This window comes from Vombatus ursinus, unplaced genomic scaffold (assembly GCF_900497805.2).
Source record: "Vombatus ursinus unplaced genomic scaffold, bare-nosed wombat genome assembly UNPS02009770.1, whole genome shotgun sequence".
In the NCBI taxonomy this organism is placed as follows: Eukaryota; Metazoa; Chordata; class Mammalia; order Diprotodontia; family Vombatidae; genus Vombatus; species Vombatus ursinus.
This window is the reverse complement of record NW_020949548.1, coordinates 18457827-18474029: the sequence shown is the minus strand read 5'-3', so window position 1 is coordinate 18474029 and position 16203 is coordinate 18457827. Positions and strand designations below refer to the sequence as shown.

General features: G+C 42.8%; 1 protein-coding gene across 1 annotated transcript in view; it reads left to right on the top strand.

Annotated features, from left to right (window-relative positions):
- The window catches only part of ABCC8 (ATP binding cassette subfamily C member 8), a 117730-nt gene that overhangs the window by 17818 nt on the left and 83709 nt on the right, over positions 1-16203 (top strand). Inside the window, 3 exon segments of the mRNA XM_027852529.1 lie at positions 3171-3337; positions 5052-5294; positions 7750-7938. Coding sequence (XP_027708330.1) covers positions 3171-3337; positions 5052-5294; positions 7750-7938 — 599 coding nt within the window.

Here is a 16203-nt window from a genome sequence, read left to right as displayed (position 1 = left end):
GGCATGTGCGGTACACCGGGAAGAGTGCTGGATTTAGAGGGAGAAAGCATGAGTTCAAATCCTGGCTATTCCACTTACTATGTTTGACCTTGGGCAAGTCACCTTACCTCCCATGGCCCATCAGAGGTTTGGACTAGAAGGTCTCTAAGGTAAGGATTCCACTGTGAATCTGTGATCTGATAATTGAAGGAGACAGAAGAGGAGGATGTGGTGGGAGTGGGCTGAGCAGAGAAGGAGGGACATGGGAAAAACGATTAAAATATGGTAACAATAGTTTACATTTGTATGGCAATTTAAAGTTACACAGACTTGTTTACACATGGCATCTCATTTGAGACAGACAATAGCATCACAGGTTCTTAAAGTTTTCTATAAGGATGGGAGTGGCTATTATTATTGATTCAATACTTCAAGAATCTCTCATTTGTTGTGTGTGGGTATGTCCACTAATGCTGTGAATTGGTCTATGACCTTATAGGTTGTTTTTGAGAGATGCTGTGGCTGAAAAATTTATCCCACTCACCAAGTAACCTCCACAGTTATCGAGTCCTGGGATACACCCTTTCTTTCACAGATTTGAGTTACCTAGCTGAAGTGGTAGGCAACAGGTAGCATGGTGCATTGGACCATGTTTTGAGTCAGAAGATCTGAGTTTGAATTTTGGTTCTGCCTCTTACTCCCTCTGTGACCTTGAACAAGTTGCTTAATTTCTAGGCCTCAGTTTCTTCATATACAAAATGAGAGGGTTAGACTACATGATTTTCACTTTCCCTTCCAGATCTAATTCTATGAGCCTGATCTTTTCTCCCCATTTTACAGATTGGAAAATCTGAGATACAGAGATCTGAGAGCCTATTGTAGGATTATATGATCTATTGATTTCCCAGTCTGGGGCTCTTTATTTTAAACAAAATAATCTCACTTTGAAAAGATTTCAAAAACCATCTTGTGTCACCTGTATGTGGTCAGGAATCCTTTTGCAAATTCCCTATAAAATTGTCATCCAGAATTCTGCATCCCAGAGAGTGCTGGATTTGGAGGGAGAGAATATGGGTTCAAATCCTGGCTCTTCCACTTGCCATCTATTTGACCTTGGGCAAAGCTCTAATTGTTAAGAAGCTTCTCCTTCTTTGAGACTAAGTGAGCCTCTCTTTAACTTCCATCCATTGTTTCTGGTTCAGCCCTCTAGGGTTGAGCAGAACAGATCTGGTCCCACCTTTTCAGAAAGGACAGTCATTCGAATACTTGATAGTTATCATATCATTCTCCTTAAACATTTGCCAATTACATTTTAATCTGGCTTGGTGGTACTTGGGAGTTTGATAGGCTTCATGCAGCTGGCTGCCTTGAGTTTGACACCTCCAGTCAAGACTTAAGAGAATAATGGAGAAAATGTTAATAATGCAAATTAAACTTAAAAGTATGTTGTGTATCCTTTTTTTGCAAGCCAATGGTTAAGCCCTTGTCAGCACTCCCCTGTAAATAATATATATATGTAATATAGATATTATAGGTATATATGGATATGGATCCATATTGTTATATGTATTATGTAAGATATACACAATACACGTGGTATAAATCTAACTCCCTCTGAGAAGTCTCAGAGGAAAATCTGCCATCTCATGCTAACCAGGTGTGGGTGGCAGGTAATTTACATGACAGGTGCAGGCATTTCTTTCTCTAGGCTGAGCAGGGTGTCAAATATAGGCTGCTGACAGCCCGTGTCAGGGTCCAGCTTCCTAAAAGACCCTTCAGCCAGTTGGGAGTATTCACTGACCCAAAACACCCACCATGGGGCAGCTCATGTTGGAGAGTCTATTTTTTAATTCACAAGGAAACAAAACAGTGAGTAACTAAGATTTTCTTTTTATAACCTAAGTTACCTCTTGGGAAAAGGGTTGGTAGTTTCTAAGGAACAAGAAACTGATTCATCTTGCTTCTTTCAGGAGCTCTTCTTGCCCTCCCAGGGGATTGATCTGTAACACATAATGCATGCTATAGGAGAAGGTGGCTAGGGGCAGAATGTAAGCTCCTATTGACTAGAGATTGTTTCATTCTTTGTACTTAGATCCTCAGCCCTAGTGCATTGCCTAGCACGGAATAAGCATTTAATCAGTACTTGTTGGTTAATTGATTGATTGGGGCAGTGGAAGCCAGAGTGAGTCTTGGACTCACAATCAATTTCATCATCATCATCACCACCACCACCATCACCACATTTTGCATTTATTTGGCACCTTATGGTTTGCAAAGCACTTTATATAAATTATGTCATCTGATCCATTCAGCAACATTGGTAGTTAGGAGCTATTATATTCCTATTTACAGAAGAGGAAACCAAGGCTGAGAGGGATAAAGTTACTTGCCCTGGGTCACCCAGACAGTGTGTCTGAGATCGATTTGAACCCACGTCTTCTTGATTCCAATTCTGGTACTCTATCTATTACTTAACACTTTCTCTCATACCTACTTAGGATCCTGCTATCATAGACTAAGAGGAGTATGGGGCCTTAAAAGTCATAAAATCCAACTTCATAATTTTACAGATGAGGAAACTGAGGTCCAGGGACTCACTCAAGGTCATAGAACTAATAAATATCTGAAGTGGTATTTGAACTCATGTCTTCGTGACTCCAAGTCCAACGCTCAGTCCATTCTACCACGCTGTCTGAAATCATCACCACCACCACCCCCGAACATATACTTACAGCTGAACTCTTCTAGCAGACTCACAAACACACCAGAGAGATCCGTGTTTATACACAGACCCATCCTTACACACAGATTCATACTCATGCATAGGTTCACATGAGCAACTAGGTTGCGCCGTGCATGAAGTGCCAGGCCTGGAGTCAGAAAGACTCATCTTCTTGAATTCAAATCGCCTCAGACCAGATACTAGCCGTGTGACCTTGGGCAAGTCACTTAACCCTCTTTGCCTCAGTTTCCTTATCTGTAAAATGAGCTGGAAAAGGAAATGGTAAACCACTCCAGTGTCTTTGCTAAGAAAACCCACCAAATGGGATCACAAATAGTCAGACTCGACTGAAATGACTGAACAACACGTAGGTTCATGTGCACACAGACCTACATCTACCCTCACATGGAGATTCACAGCTCTTCCTACTTAGGCCCACGCACACATGTTTCCCTTTTCTCAATTTCAGCCTTGTTGATTTACTGGACTCTGGCCTTCATAACCAAGACTATCAAGTTTGTCAAGTTCTATGACAACGCAATTGGATTTTCTCAGCTCCGCTTCTGCCTTACTGGGCTTCTGGTCATCCTCTATGGAATGCTCCTGACTGTGGAAATCAATGTCATCAGAGTGAGGGTAAGCAGCTCCTGGCCTGCTCTGTCCCCTTCTCTGCTATTGGTGCTCCAGTGAGAGAGCTGACCTGGGCTTGGGACAGCTTCGAGTGAGTTCTTATCTCTCTTGGCCACTGGGCATTCTCCCTCCCTCTGACCCCAGGGACCCATCTAGGCTCTGCTGGGCTCCTTTATGTGGGGTTAATAAGAGCCACGTGAATCAGTACTAGGGATGGTGGAGGGTTTGAGAAGTGATAGGAAAATCAAACATTTGAAAAAATAGTTTGTAGAAAAAAAAACCACAGGTAAACATGGACAGGAGGGAATTCATAATATCACAGATTTAGAACCAGAATAGAGCTTAGAAGTTATTTAGTTGTATCCCCTCATTTTTCAGAAGAGGAAACTGAGGCCCAGAGAAGTGAAATCTGGATAAGTGGTAAGTCACACCCAAATCATCGGGCACAAATTTGTACCTGAAAGGAACCTTAGAGGTCCTCTCTTTGAGAAGAAATGAAGGCCCAAGGAGCTGTCCAAAGTCACACAGGCAGCAAATGATAGTCAAGACTCGAATCCAGTTCCTTTAACTCCAAATCCAATGTTCTTTCTACCATACCATTCTCCCTACTCTATATATGTCCTTGATTCTATGGAGAAGTGAATAGCTTATAAGTTCATAGGATTTAAAGCTTATAGAGAACTCAGAGGCAAGCTAGTCAAACCCTTTCATTTTCTAGATGAGGAAACTGAGGCCCAGAGAAGGGAAGCTACTTGCCAAAGGTCACACAGGTAGTATTTAGCAGAGTCAAATTTAAACCCAGATCCTCTACCTCCAAATTTTGCCACTCCAATACACTGACTGCCTCCTTGGAGGACAGGATAAGTAAGAACAGCTTAAACCACAGCAGGACTGATTGAGAGTAAACCCAGGGTTATGAAGCATTAAAATAAATGGTCAAGGCGGGCAGCTAGGTGGTGCAGTGGATATAGCACCAACCCTAGAGTCAGAAGGACCTTATTTAAATCTGGCCTCGGATACTTGACACTTACTAGCTGTGTGACCCTGGGCAAGTCACTTAAGCCTGATTGCCTCGCATAAGTAAATAAGCAAACAAATATATGGTCAAGGGAGGTGATGCATCTCCTCTCTCAGATAGCTTTAGTGATAACCCGTAGAACTCGTATTGCCATAGTGCTTTTCTGGTTACAGAGAAATCTGTTCTTTTATTGATTATTCACAACTCCAAGAGGTAGTAATGCAAGTACGCTCATCCCTATTTTACAGGAGAGAAGACTGAGACTTAGAAATACAAAGTGACTTCTCCAAAGTCATACAGCTTTCATGTTTGGCTCATGTCCCTTGGGCAAGTCACTCATTTTTCCTGGGCCTCGGTTTCCTTAGGTCTGAAATAAGTAGGTAAGACTGAGTGGTCTCTGATGTCTTTTCCAGATCTAAATTTGTTAATTAAGTTAATAAGCCATCAAGCTTGGACTAGAACTCAGCTGTGCTAAACCCAGAATTCAGGGCCCTTTTCATCCCATCATGTGCACACAGACCTACCTCCACCCTCACATGGAGATTCACAGCTCTTCCTACTTAGGCCCACGCACACACGTTTCCCTTTTCTCAATTTCAGCCTTGTTGGCCAAGCCCTGGCATCCCTTAACCATGCTTATTTGGGGCAGGGGAATGGAAGTCATGTAGGTCACTCACTGCCCACTGCACGTGTGCTTCCCAGAGATACGTGTTCTTCAAGACTCCCAAGGAGGTGAAGCCACCGGAGGACCTGCAGGATCTGGGTGTGCGCTTCCTGCAGCCCTTTGTGAACCTGCTGTCCAAGGGGACCTACTGGTGGATGAACGCCTTCATCAAGACGGCCCATAAGAAACCCATTGACCTGAAGGCCATCGGGAAGCTGCCCATTGCCATGAGGGCCCGAACTAACTACCTGCGCCTCCGGGAGGCCTTTGAAGCCCAGAAGGTCAGTGGTAGTCGTGGTCCTCGTCAGAAGAATAGGCATCTTCTGGGCCCTCGCAAGGTCTTGGCTGTCTCTCCACAGCCACAGAAGGTGGGGTGGGGGGGGGGAGGGGGGGGGGGGGGGAGGCGCGGCCCTTCAGTCTATTTTTATAATCCATTACAGCTTAATTAAAAAGAGTTTTCACCAAATCACCAGATTTCAGACTGAGATATGACCTCGGAGGGCATCTTGTCCAAACCGGAACAGAAATCGCCTCTTAAGATGGTAGAGAAATTACCTCTTGAGGTCATTTAGATAGCTTCAATAGAAGCAACCTAGCATGAGGTCAGGAGGATCTTAGCTCAAATCCTGCCTCAACACTTTCCAAGTGTGTGACCCTGGGCAAGTCACTTAACTGCTGACTGCCTCAGTTTCCTCATCTGTAAAATGAGGATAATAACAGCACCTACCTCTCATGGTTGTTGGGAGGATAAATGAGATAATATTCGTAAAGTACTTTACAAACCTTAAATGCTAGCTATTATTAGTAGAAAGATTTTCTTTATATGAAACTGGAATCTTTTTTTAAGTGTTTTATTGATGTTTTTTCTTTTTACTTCACTGCTATTTCCCAATTCTACCACTTCCTTAAGCAGGATCCTCCCTTGTAACAAAATGTAATTAAGCAAATCAAACACCTTGATTACGTCAGACAGCATATGCCTCATTCTGTACCCATAGACCACCACCTCTCTTGAAAAGAGGTCAGTTTCAGCATCACTCCTGTGAAGTCAGGATTGGTCTTTGCATTGCTATCAATTCTGACCTCTTTTAACATTGTTTTCTTTTACTTAATTGTTGTTCTTATGCATACAGTTGTCCTTGTTCTCATTTTCCTCTGCAACAGTCCATACAGCCTTTCTGGTTCTTTCTATTCATTGTTTCCTACCACACAATGATATTTTATTATATTCATGAACCACAGAATTGTTCAGAAATTCTCTAAGTGATGAGCATGCTCTTTGCTTCTGGATTCTTCATATCATAAAAGTGCTGCTATGAATATTTTGGTATATAGAGAGGTCTTTTTGTCTTTGACTTCCATGGGGGAAATACCCTGGGGCACCCACTAGTGGTACTTCTGGGCCAAAAGGTATGAACATTTTAATCATTCCCTAGCACAGTTCCAAATTGTTTTCCAGAATAGTTGAACCAATTTGCAGCTCTACCAATAATGTATTAGCGTGCCACTCTTCCCATGGCTCCTGAATGACACTGATTATTTCGTCTTTTGTAATCTTGACAATCTCCTGCATTAGAAGTGAAAACTCAGAGTTGTTTTAATTTGCATTTCTCTTATTAGTGATTAGGAGCATTTTTTAAATATAATGACAGCTAACACACACATCACATTTATGATTTGCCAAGTACTTTACTTTTGTTGTCTTATTCAAGCCTTGAAAAACCCTGGGAGGTAGGAGCTTTTATTATCATTATTTTACAGATGAGGGAAGTGAGATTGAAATGGTCACATAGAAAGGCAAACAAGAAGCATTTTTTTTTGGCATCTACTATGTGCCTAGAAAGTGTCTGAAGTGGGATTTGAACCTAGGTCTTCCTGACTCCAAGTCTAACACTTTCTCCAATGCACCATCTGTCTACCTCATATAGTTCATCATTTACCTTTTGTCTTCTTTTAACTGTCTATTTGTAGATTTTAATCACTTACTATTGGGGCATGACATAGATTTGTGCCAATTTCCTATAAATTTTAAAGATCAAACCTTTATCAGAGTAATTTAATGTGAAAGTTTTCCCCCAATTGACAGTCTCTTTTCTACTCCTAGTTACATTGATTTTGTTTGTACAAAAGCTTTTTGCGGTGATAACTGCCTTTCCAAAGCTCCCACTCATGATTCCCCCTTAGGGCCAAGCAGAACAAATCTGATCCCTCTTCTTGATGACAGACCTCCCAATACTTGGGGATAGTTTTGACAGTCATCTAACATTCTGAAAAGTAGGCAGGGCAGGGATAATGATCCCTATTTTGCAGGTGGGCAAACTGAGCCCCAAGACAGGAAGATCACATAACTAGCTAGTGGCACAGCTATGGATTTCCCATGCATCCAGTCTATTTTTGCCTCTCCCTCATGTTGCCTCAATATATACATACACATAAACTACTCACAGAGGAAGATGGATGCTGACCCCCTGAAATGGGTGAGCTAAATAGCTCAGCTGCCCAGCCCTCCCTGGTTAAAATAGGTTCAGCAAGCTCATCCAAGTGCAAGGAGTCAGCAGCCATTAGGACTTTCAAGTGCTGTATATATCAAGCTATTATTATTGCGGTAGTGAGGACCAGAAGCCCAGTGGGGGGGATGTCTGGGGAGGTAGTGGTCATGATCAGTCTTCGGGGAACCGTTTGCCCCATCCATTGTGAGGGATCTGATTTTGCTGTTGCATTTTCTTGCTGGGCCAGGGGAAGGGCTCCAGATATTCCCAGGGCTCCCGGGCCATCTGGTTCGCTCTCTCACATGCCTTTGGGAGAAGGCTGGTGCTCAGCAGCACATTCCGGATCTTGGCTGATTTCCTAGGATTTGCAGGGCCACTGTGCATTTTTGGAATTGTCAACCACCTTGGGAAAGAAAATGGAGTCTTCCAGCCAAAGGTAAGCAACCCCCATGAGCCAAAAGGCCCTCTCCAGGGAGCGGGGAAAAGGCTCAGCCCATTCTCTCACCCAAACAAGGGCAGGGGGAGCTCCTATGGAAGGTCTTTTGTAAGAGACTGTCACTGGATCTGTAGTAACCCCAGCCTAAAACACCCCCACCTGCTATAGGACACACAGCTAAATATAATGGAGAACGTGGGGACAGAAGGGGGAGGACGGAGTTTCTAAAAGTAGTGACATAACAACCATGATATACAGGGGAGAGATCTGAACTTGGAATCAGGTAACCAGGGTTCCAATCCTGCCTCAGACATTTACTAGCTGTGTGACCCTGTGTGAGTCATTTCATTTCTCTAGACTTCAGTTCCCCCATCTCTAAAATGAGGGGTTTGGATCTGATGACCTTTAAAATTCCTCTAACCTCTAAATCTGTGATCTTGTGATGGGTTCGAAACACTGCCCAACATTTACTAGCCATGTGACCTTGGAAAAGCTACTTCCAATCTCTGAGTCTCAGCTCCCTGGCTGTTGCGAGGAAAAGACTTCATAAACCTTAATTTGCTTAATAATCATAATAATAATAGAGCTGGCATTTATATAGTGCTTTAAAATTGGAAAAATACTTTACATCCATAATTGCAATTGCATATCACAACTATCCTAGGAGGTAAGTTTTGCAGGTATTGTCCATCTATTTTGTAGATGAAGAAATTGAGATTTGGAGGGTTTAAGTGGTTTGCCCCTGTTGTCTAGCTAGTAAGGGGTAAAAGCAGGATTTGAACCCAGACCTTCTTGTAAATCCAGTGCTCAATCCACAACACCAAGCTAAGTTATTGTTAGCATGGGCTGTGTTTTTTTCTGGAGAAGTCTAGTCTCTCCTTTTTTAAAAATCTGTTTGGGGGAGGTGCAGCTAAGTGGCACAGTGGATAGAGCACCGGCTCTAAAGTCAGGAGGACCTGAGTTCAAATCTGGTCTCAGACCAAACACTTGACACTTACTAGCTGTGTGGCCCTGGGCAAGTCACTTAACCCCCATTGCAAAAACAAAAAATCTGTTTGGAAACAGCAAGTCAGATTGACTTTGAGGCAATACTATTTCCCAAGAGGTGGTCTATACTGTCAGGGAGTGGGGCAAGTAGTGATGCAATGAATTTGGGGGTGTCACTGGAGCAGGAGCTGTTTGATTCCCGTTTGTGTCACAACCATGAGTATACCCAATATCTCCCGGATGCTCAGGGGTCCGGGCGTATAATGGAAGGGCTGCTGCCTGGGGTACCATAGCTTTAAATGTTTATCTTCGTGCTCGGATAATGCCTTCTATCTGTGCTCTCACCGATGGAAGTATTTCTGCCACCCCCAGATTGTAATTCTTTGGTGCCTTCTCATTCTATGTAATTTATATCTGCATCTTTCCTTAAATTCTCCCTAGAACAACCACCCTGTGCACTGGGGGCCTTTCCCTGGCCCTTTTGATATATTTAGGATACAAATGTAACAGTTCAGCATCTATCTGCTTTCGATACACAATTGGCCCAGCTCCTTTTTCAGTCATCTATGGTGATGGTAGAGTAGAAATAATAACATGATAATGTAAATAATACCTTGACGGTAGAGTGGAAATAATAACAATATTTATGTAGCACGTTAAGGTTTGCACAGTGCTTTACATATATTATCTCACTGGATCCTCACTACAACCCCGTGAGGTAGGTGCTGGTGCATGGTGGATAGAGGGCCAGGCTTAGGGTCAGGAAGGCCTGAGTTCCAGTCTAGCTTCAGACACTTGCTAGCTGTGTGACCCTGGGCAAGTCCCTTAACCTCTGCTTGCTCAGTTTCAACTATAAAATGAGGGTAATAATAACGCCTACCACACAAGATTGTTGTGAGAGTCAAATGAGATAATAATTGTAAAGATCCTTAGGGTAGTCCATGAATTATCAAATCTCCTAATTCTTGGGGATTTTTCTATTTCTTGTTAAAGGTTGTTTAAAGGTTATGGTGTAATGTTTATAGGCAAACTATGGTTTGTATATTTTCTACAATTATCAAGTCCTCTAATTCTAGGGGATTTTACTTTCTTTTTATCCATAGAGAGGTTTTAATGTATTATTTATGGACTAATGTGTGGCTTATGTATTTTCTACTTTCACTGAGGGGTCACTGGAGTCCTTTTCGGCTCCTGCATTTTCTATGGAGTGAAATGAAGACTATCTTCTACTCAACACGCATTTGTTACCTTGAAAGCTTTTACTGGAGCTAGGGATCTTATTCCTGATGTCTGAGGATGCCTAGGCATGACCTGTGTTCTGATACCTCAGGATAAATTCCAGTTGTAGGTCCACATACACACCTCTTGCCTCTGTTTGTGTGATTCTAGAGCTTGACAGTCCTGAACCATAGGTTATAATCATATATTTTGTACTGACTTTCCCATGTACATGTTCTTGCTTACCCCCTCCCCCCCAAGAGCATAAATACCTTGAATCAGGGACCCTCTGACTTTTGGCTATATATGTTCAGCACCTAGCACAGTGTCTGAAATTTAGGAAGGGTTTATTGAACTGCATGATCCTGAGGATAAAAAAGCCCTAATCCCCATCCTCATTTTTCCTTTGAGTCATTACTATCATTCCAGAGGCAAGCTTTTGAGGTTCCCCCCCACACACTGCCCTTCCCCCAACATCCTGCTGGTATTTTGATTTAAATGATAGCATTGCAGCAAAGAGCAGGCCCTGCAGGGCAGTGAATGACACAGCCTCAAGGCTGTTTCCGTGGGTCTGGGAGAGATTTATTTCTTACTTGATCTGAGCTGCTGCCCTGCCCCCGAGTCTCTGTGGGCCTGGCTGGTCTACAGCTCCACTCTGTATTCTAAGACCATGCTCTCCTCCTTCCCTCCTCCAATTCAACATGACCACTACTGATGCTAGGGCCTGGAGCCTTTAAACCTACAGCAGGGATTCTTAACGCTTTGTGGGTCATGGATCTCTTGAGCAGTCTGGTGAAGCCCATGATCTCCTTCTCAGAATCATATTTTTAAATACATAAAATAAAATAGGTAAGATTACAAAAGAAACCAATTATATTGAAATACAGTTATAAAAAAAAAGTTCACAGACCAAAGGTTAAGAACACCTGTCCTAAAGAGAAATAAACATTCAACCTAATGCTAAAAATGTATTCCTGGGGTATCCTGTTTTTAAGAAGACCTGCTCTGATTATTTGGTTCACTAGAAAGATCACTGAATGGGGACTCAAGAGACATGGGTGAGAATTCCGGCTCTCACACTAATTTATGATGTAACCTTGAACAAGTCCCTCAGTTTCCTCTTCCGTATATTGAAGGTTTTAAACTTGTGTTATAGGGGAAAGCTCACTGAATTTGAAATAGGAAGACCTGGAGTAAAATCCTAGCTCTGTTAGTCACTGCTTATGTGACCTTAAGCAACCTCTTCCCTTCTCTGGACCTCAGTTTCCTCATGTGTAAAATGAGGGGATCCAGCCCTTGGCTGTCCCCCAAAGATCCTTCCAGAGCTAGAGCGATGAAATTTTCATTCAATGATCTCTAAGGGCCCTTCTGGCTCAAACAATCTATGAGTAAATCTTCTGATTAGAAATGGAAAGGATTAGTGCAAGACTACTTTCATCTCTCAGAGCTCCCAGTCTTAGAGAGCAATTGACAAGTCTGATTTTATTCATTCACTCATTCATTCATTCATTCATTCATCCATTCAACAAATGTTTATCAAGAGCCTACTCTGCAAAAGGTCTTGAGCTGGTGTTTTGTTTTGTTTTGTTTTGAAACCTGAGCTTTGTCAGGACCGTTGATTATCTGGAGCCAGAGGAAGGAACCTGAGAAAAGATGTTGACATTGATTGCCTGAGTTTTTTTTTTCTTTTTGATCTGGATCCTTTATCCTTTCTGCCACTTTTCTACAGCCAATTAATTTCAGATGGTTATAAAATCGGAAAGTCACCACTCCTGATGAGTTCTGGAATCTTATTTTCCCAATGAGGAAGAGACTCTAACTTCTTAACCACAAACAAGTGGAAAAAGAAAAAGCAGAGACGTAATTAGTGACTTGAATAATTGATGGCTCACCCTCGTGTAATACCATCCATGTAATGAGGCCCTAAACCTCAGGCAGCAGTGAATCCTCACAGGGTTTTGATTAAATTTCGTTTTGGCCGAATTACAATTAATCCTCCATGCCTGGCTACGAGAGGCATGGGGGAGGGGGGAAGAGATTCTGCACCAGGGAATATGAAATTTAATTTCCCAGGTGGAAGGACTTGTCCTCTATTTGAGCATATTGGATGCTTTCGGAGGTTATATATTTTCAGCTTCTGCACCTGATCCAGGAATAGTGGAAGAATTCTGCTGCATAATAGCTAACTAATAATAATAGCTAACATTTATGCAGTGATTTTAAATCTTTACAAAGTTCCTTGCGTGCATTTTATCATTTGAGCCTTATATTAAGCCTATGAAATAAATACTATTAATATCCCCATTTTACAGATGAGGAAACTGAGGCTGAGAGAAATTAAATGGCTTGCTCAGAGTCCCACAGCTAATAAATATTTGAGGCAGGATTTGAGCTGACTCCCAGTCTAATGCTTTATCCATCATGTCTTCTAGCTGCGTTATCACCACCACCAGTAGCAGCCCACCACTGCCCCAGAGTAAAGAATCATGGCTTACCCTATGCTTTGAAAGGGTTCCACACAGGACAGAGGAATGATGAAAAGTAGGATCCTACCCTTCCTCATGACTTAGGGCACACAAACAGATTTTCTACACAGGGAATTCTGGGACTGAATGACCCTGATTGGACTAGGAAGGCAGAACTTCTAGCCAGCCAGAGAGATTTAGACTTCTTGAGCAGCTTCTGTTTATTGCCCAAAAGTTAAGGTTAGAAAGCCCGTTTCCATTGTTCATCAGAGGGTCCATTTTGGAGCCAACTGGCCCTGGAGAGAGAGACTTGAAGGGCTTTCACACATTAATTAAATGCCAGAAGTAGCATCTATCTGATAAGGGGTCCTAACTCCAAGTCCGGCAGTCTGTCCACTATGCCAAATAATGTGATGCTTCTCATTATTAATACCTTGGTCCAGAAGGAAGGAGACTGGCCAATGTCACAGCCAATACTTAACAGCCCGTCTCTCCCCTTCCCCCTGGAAGGTGTAGTAGACTCATTTGGAGTCTAAGACCTGGATTCAAATCTTGACTCTGCTACAAAGTTAGCCGTGTGACCTTGGACAAATGTTTTTAATCTTTCTGCTCCACTATTCCCTCATCTGTAACACGAGATTGGATTAGGAGACCTCTAAAGTCCTTTCCAACTCTGAATAATCAGGATGATTTCTTATTAGTTAATTATTATCATTATTATCATTCCCTCATCTGCAAAATGGGTTTGAACTAGACCCTCTCTAAAGTCCCTTCTAACTCTGAATAAAAGCAATTATTATTTCTTATTATCAATTAATAATAATAATGACTATTATTATTCCCTCATCTATAAAATTAGGTTGGACTAGAAGACCTCTGAAGACCCTTCCAACTCCTAATAATAATTATTATTATTAGTTGATAATAATGTCACTATATTATTATTATTATTGTTGTTATTATTATTATTCCCTCATCTGTAAAATGAGATTGGATGAGAAGACCTCTAAAGTCCTTTCAATGACAGCAACAACTAGTATTTCTACAGGTCTTTAAGGTTTACAAAGCTCTGTACCTATGTTAGCTCATTTGCTCTATTGATCCTGAAATTATTTTTCCCCAAGCACAGCCTAAATCCTCCACTCTATAGCCTTGGCCCATGGGCAGATCTCACTGGTGTTGTAAACAGCTCAGCCTGAACTCACTTCAGTTTCCAGGCCAGCAATAGCACGTTGTCCTTGGCATCAGCAAGGACTAGCCACTTGTATTGTTTTGTTAGATTACTGGAGGTTTCGATGTCTCTGCCAGATCTTCCTTCCTTCCCTCTGACCTCCCTGTCTCCCCCGCCTCCCTTCCTCCCCAGCGTGATGCACACAGGGGCCAAGGATTCCTTCATCACTCACTCCCCCACCATCACGTGCAGTACATGCTCAAGGCCCAGGAGGCTGGGAAATTAAATTCATCCTCAGCCCCAGGTTCTGAAATCTGCCACTACAGTCTGAGCTCAGAAAAGACGTGTCAGAGGCTGATTCAAAAGAAGACACTTCTGAAGGCTTAGGGTGGGGGAGGGAGAGGTGAGAAGAAAGGATGAAGGAGAGGGGAGAGAGGGAGGGAGAGAAAGAGAATATAAATGTGTCTTTGTCTTTCTATGTCCCTTTGTCGTCCTGTGGCTAAAGCTGTGGGTAGGTGTGTGTGTGTGAGTGTGTGATGGGTGAAGATTGCCTTTTGCAGATCTTATGAGGTCCCCTCCCACATATCAACCTCTATTTGCAGCTCATCCTTCTTCAGACCCTGTCATAGAATCTGTCATGACACTATTAGGCAGGAGGCATCCGAGAACAAAGCCTCCGATGCCTGGCCTAGATTATTTGCTTCCAGCTGCCACATGTCAACCTCACCCAACCTCCCTAGAGAGGAGAAGATGATTTCCCAGTGTCCCAAGTGGCCAGGAGGAAGATGGAGGAATATACCCCATCCCTTGCACTTTCTGTGCAAGGGTATAATATGTGGAGTTTAAAAGGATACAGATTCAGGAGTCTGATGGTCAAAACTATGGATGGCACCCAACTGTGTGCTTGCCTTCCGAAAAGATTATCCCGAGCTTAGCCCAAGCTGCTCCATGTACTATTTTAAATATAAATTTAGGCCCACGAGGCTCTCAAACTAGAAGGGACGTCAGAGGCCAGCTACTCTGACACCCTCATTTTACAGATGAGGAAACTGAGGCCCAAGGAGGTTCAGTAATTTACCAACAGGGACACACTGGAACCCAGGTCCTTTGACTCCAGAGTTCGTGTCTTTCCACTGTACTGTTTATAAAACAGAGGATTTGCCAGTTTCATAGTTAACATTTGACAACACCCCAAAATAGGGTGTTACGGAAAGAGCGCTGGACGTGGAGTCATAAGGCTTAGATTCAAGTGCTGGCTCTGCTATTTCCTGCCTTGTTACCTTGGGTAAGCTGCTTTGTCTCCCTGGACCCCAGTACTGCAGACTCCTGCATGAGCTCCTGTGTCCAACTCTGCCCAGAGCTTCCTGACTAGATGTTAGATTATTAGATTGCTTTCCAATGAGCTTCCCAGTTGTGTTTGTGCTCAGTGAGCAACTGATACAATGGCATCCCCTGGGAATTAGCATTTTAGGCAAGCCCAGGTGAAGGTCCACATTAAAAAAAAAGACCCAAACTTGGGGAAAATGGGGGACATGTGTCTGTGATTCTGACAAGTCAACAGTCAGGTTACGAACATTTTTAAACTGCTTACTATGTGCCATGCACTGTGCTACACATGCTGGGGACACAAATAGTAGCGAAAAGAGAGTCCTTACCCTCAAGGAGATTATATTCCAATGAGGGAAAATAGCACAGAAATGGAACCTCTGAGAGAAATTCATCCAGAGGAGAAAGGGATTTCAAGGATAAAGGGTGAGAAGCATGGTGACAAAGTTCAGAGTCAGAAGCAGAGCCAGGAGAAGAAACATGGGGTGAGTGGGGTGTCTGGTGTCCATATGAGTAAAAAAAAAAGATTCTGGTTCCCAAACCAGCCAGAAGACAGGCATCTCCTGTCCCCTTGGTAGTCAGAGATTTGTCCCTGACTTCACTGAACTAGATCTCTGCGTGAGGAATTGGTTGTCTCTGTGCTTCCAAATTTCACTATCTTTTTACTCTATATTCACTATTTTCCATTTTTCACTGTCTTTATCTCCAACTCAGCTTTTTCCCAAGAATCTCTGTGTTCTGATTCAAGAGACACAGGCCCTCCATTCTGTCCTTCTCCCCCAACTAGTCTTTATTGTGCACTGGGGTGAGTATCTGTGAGCTAGGACGCACCCCGAGAGGACTCATTATATTTTATGATGCTGTCTCTCTCTTTCTGGGGCTTAGATGATCCCTCATTAAGAACCTGTTGCTTCCCTGTGGTGTCTGGTTCCTGCTGTTCCTGAAGAGGAATCTCCCTTTAAGAGCATGTATCCTGATTATGTATATGTGGACATGTATATGCATGTTGGCTGTGAGGGTAGCTATCCCCCAAAGCTCTATCCTGAGCTCTCATCTCTCCATATATTCTCTCACTTGGTGACCTCATCAGCTCCCATG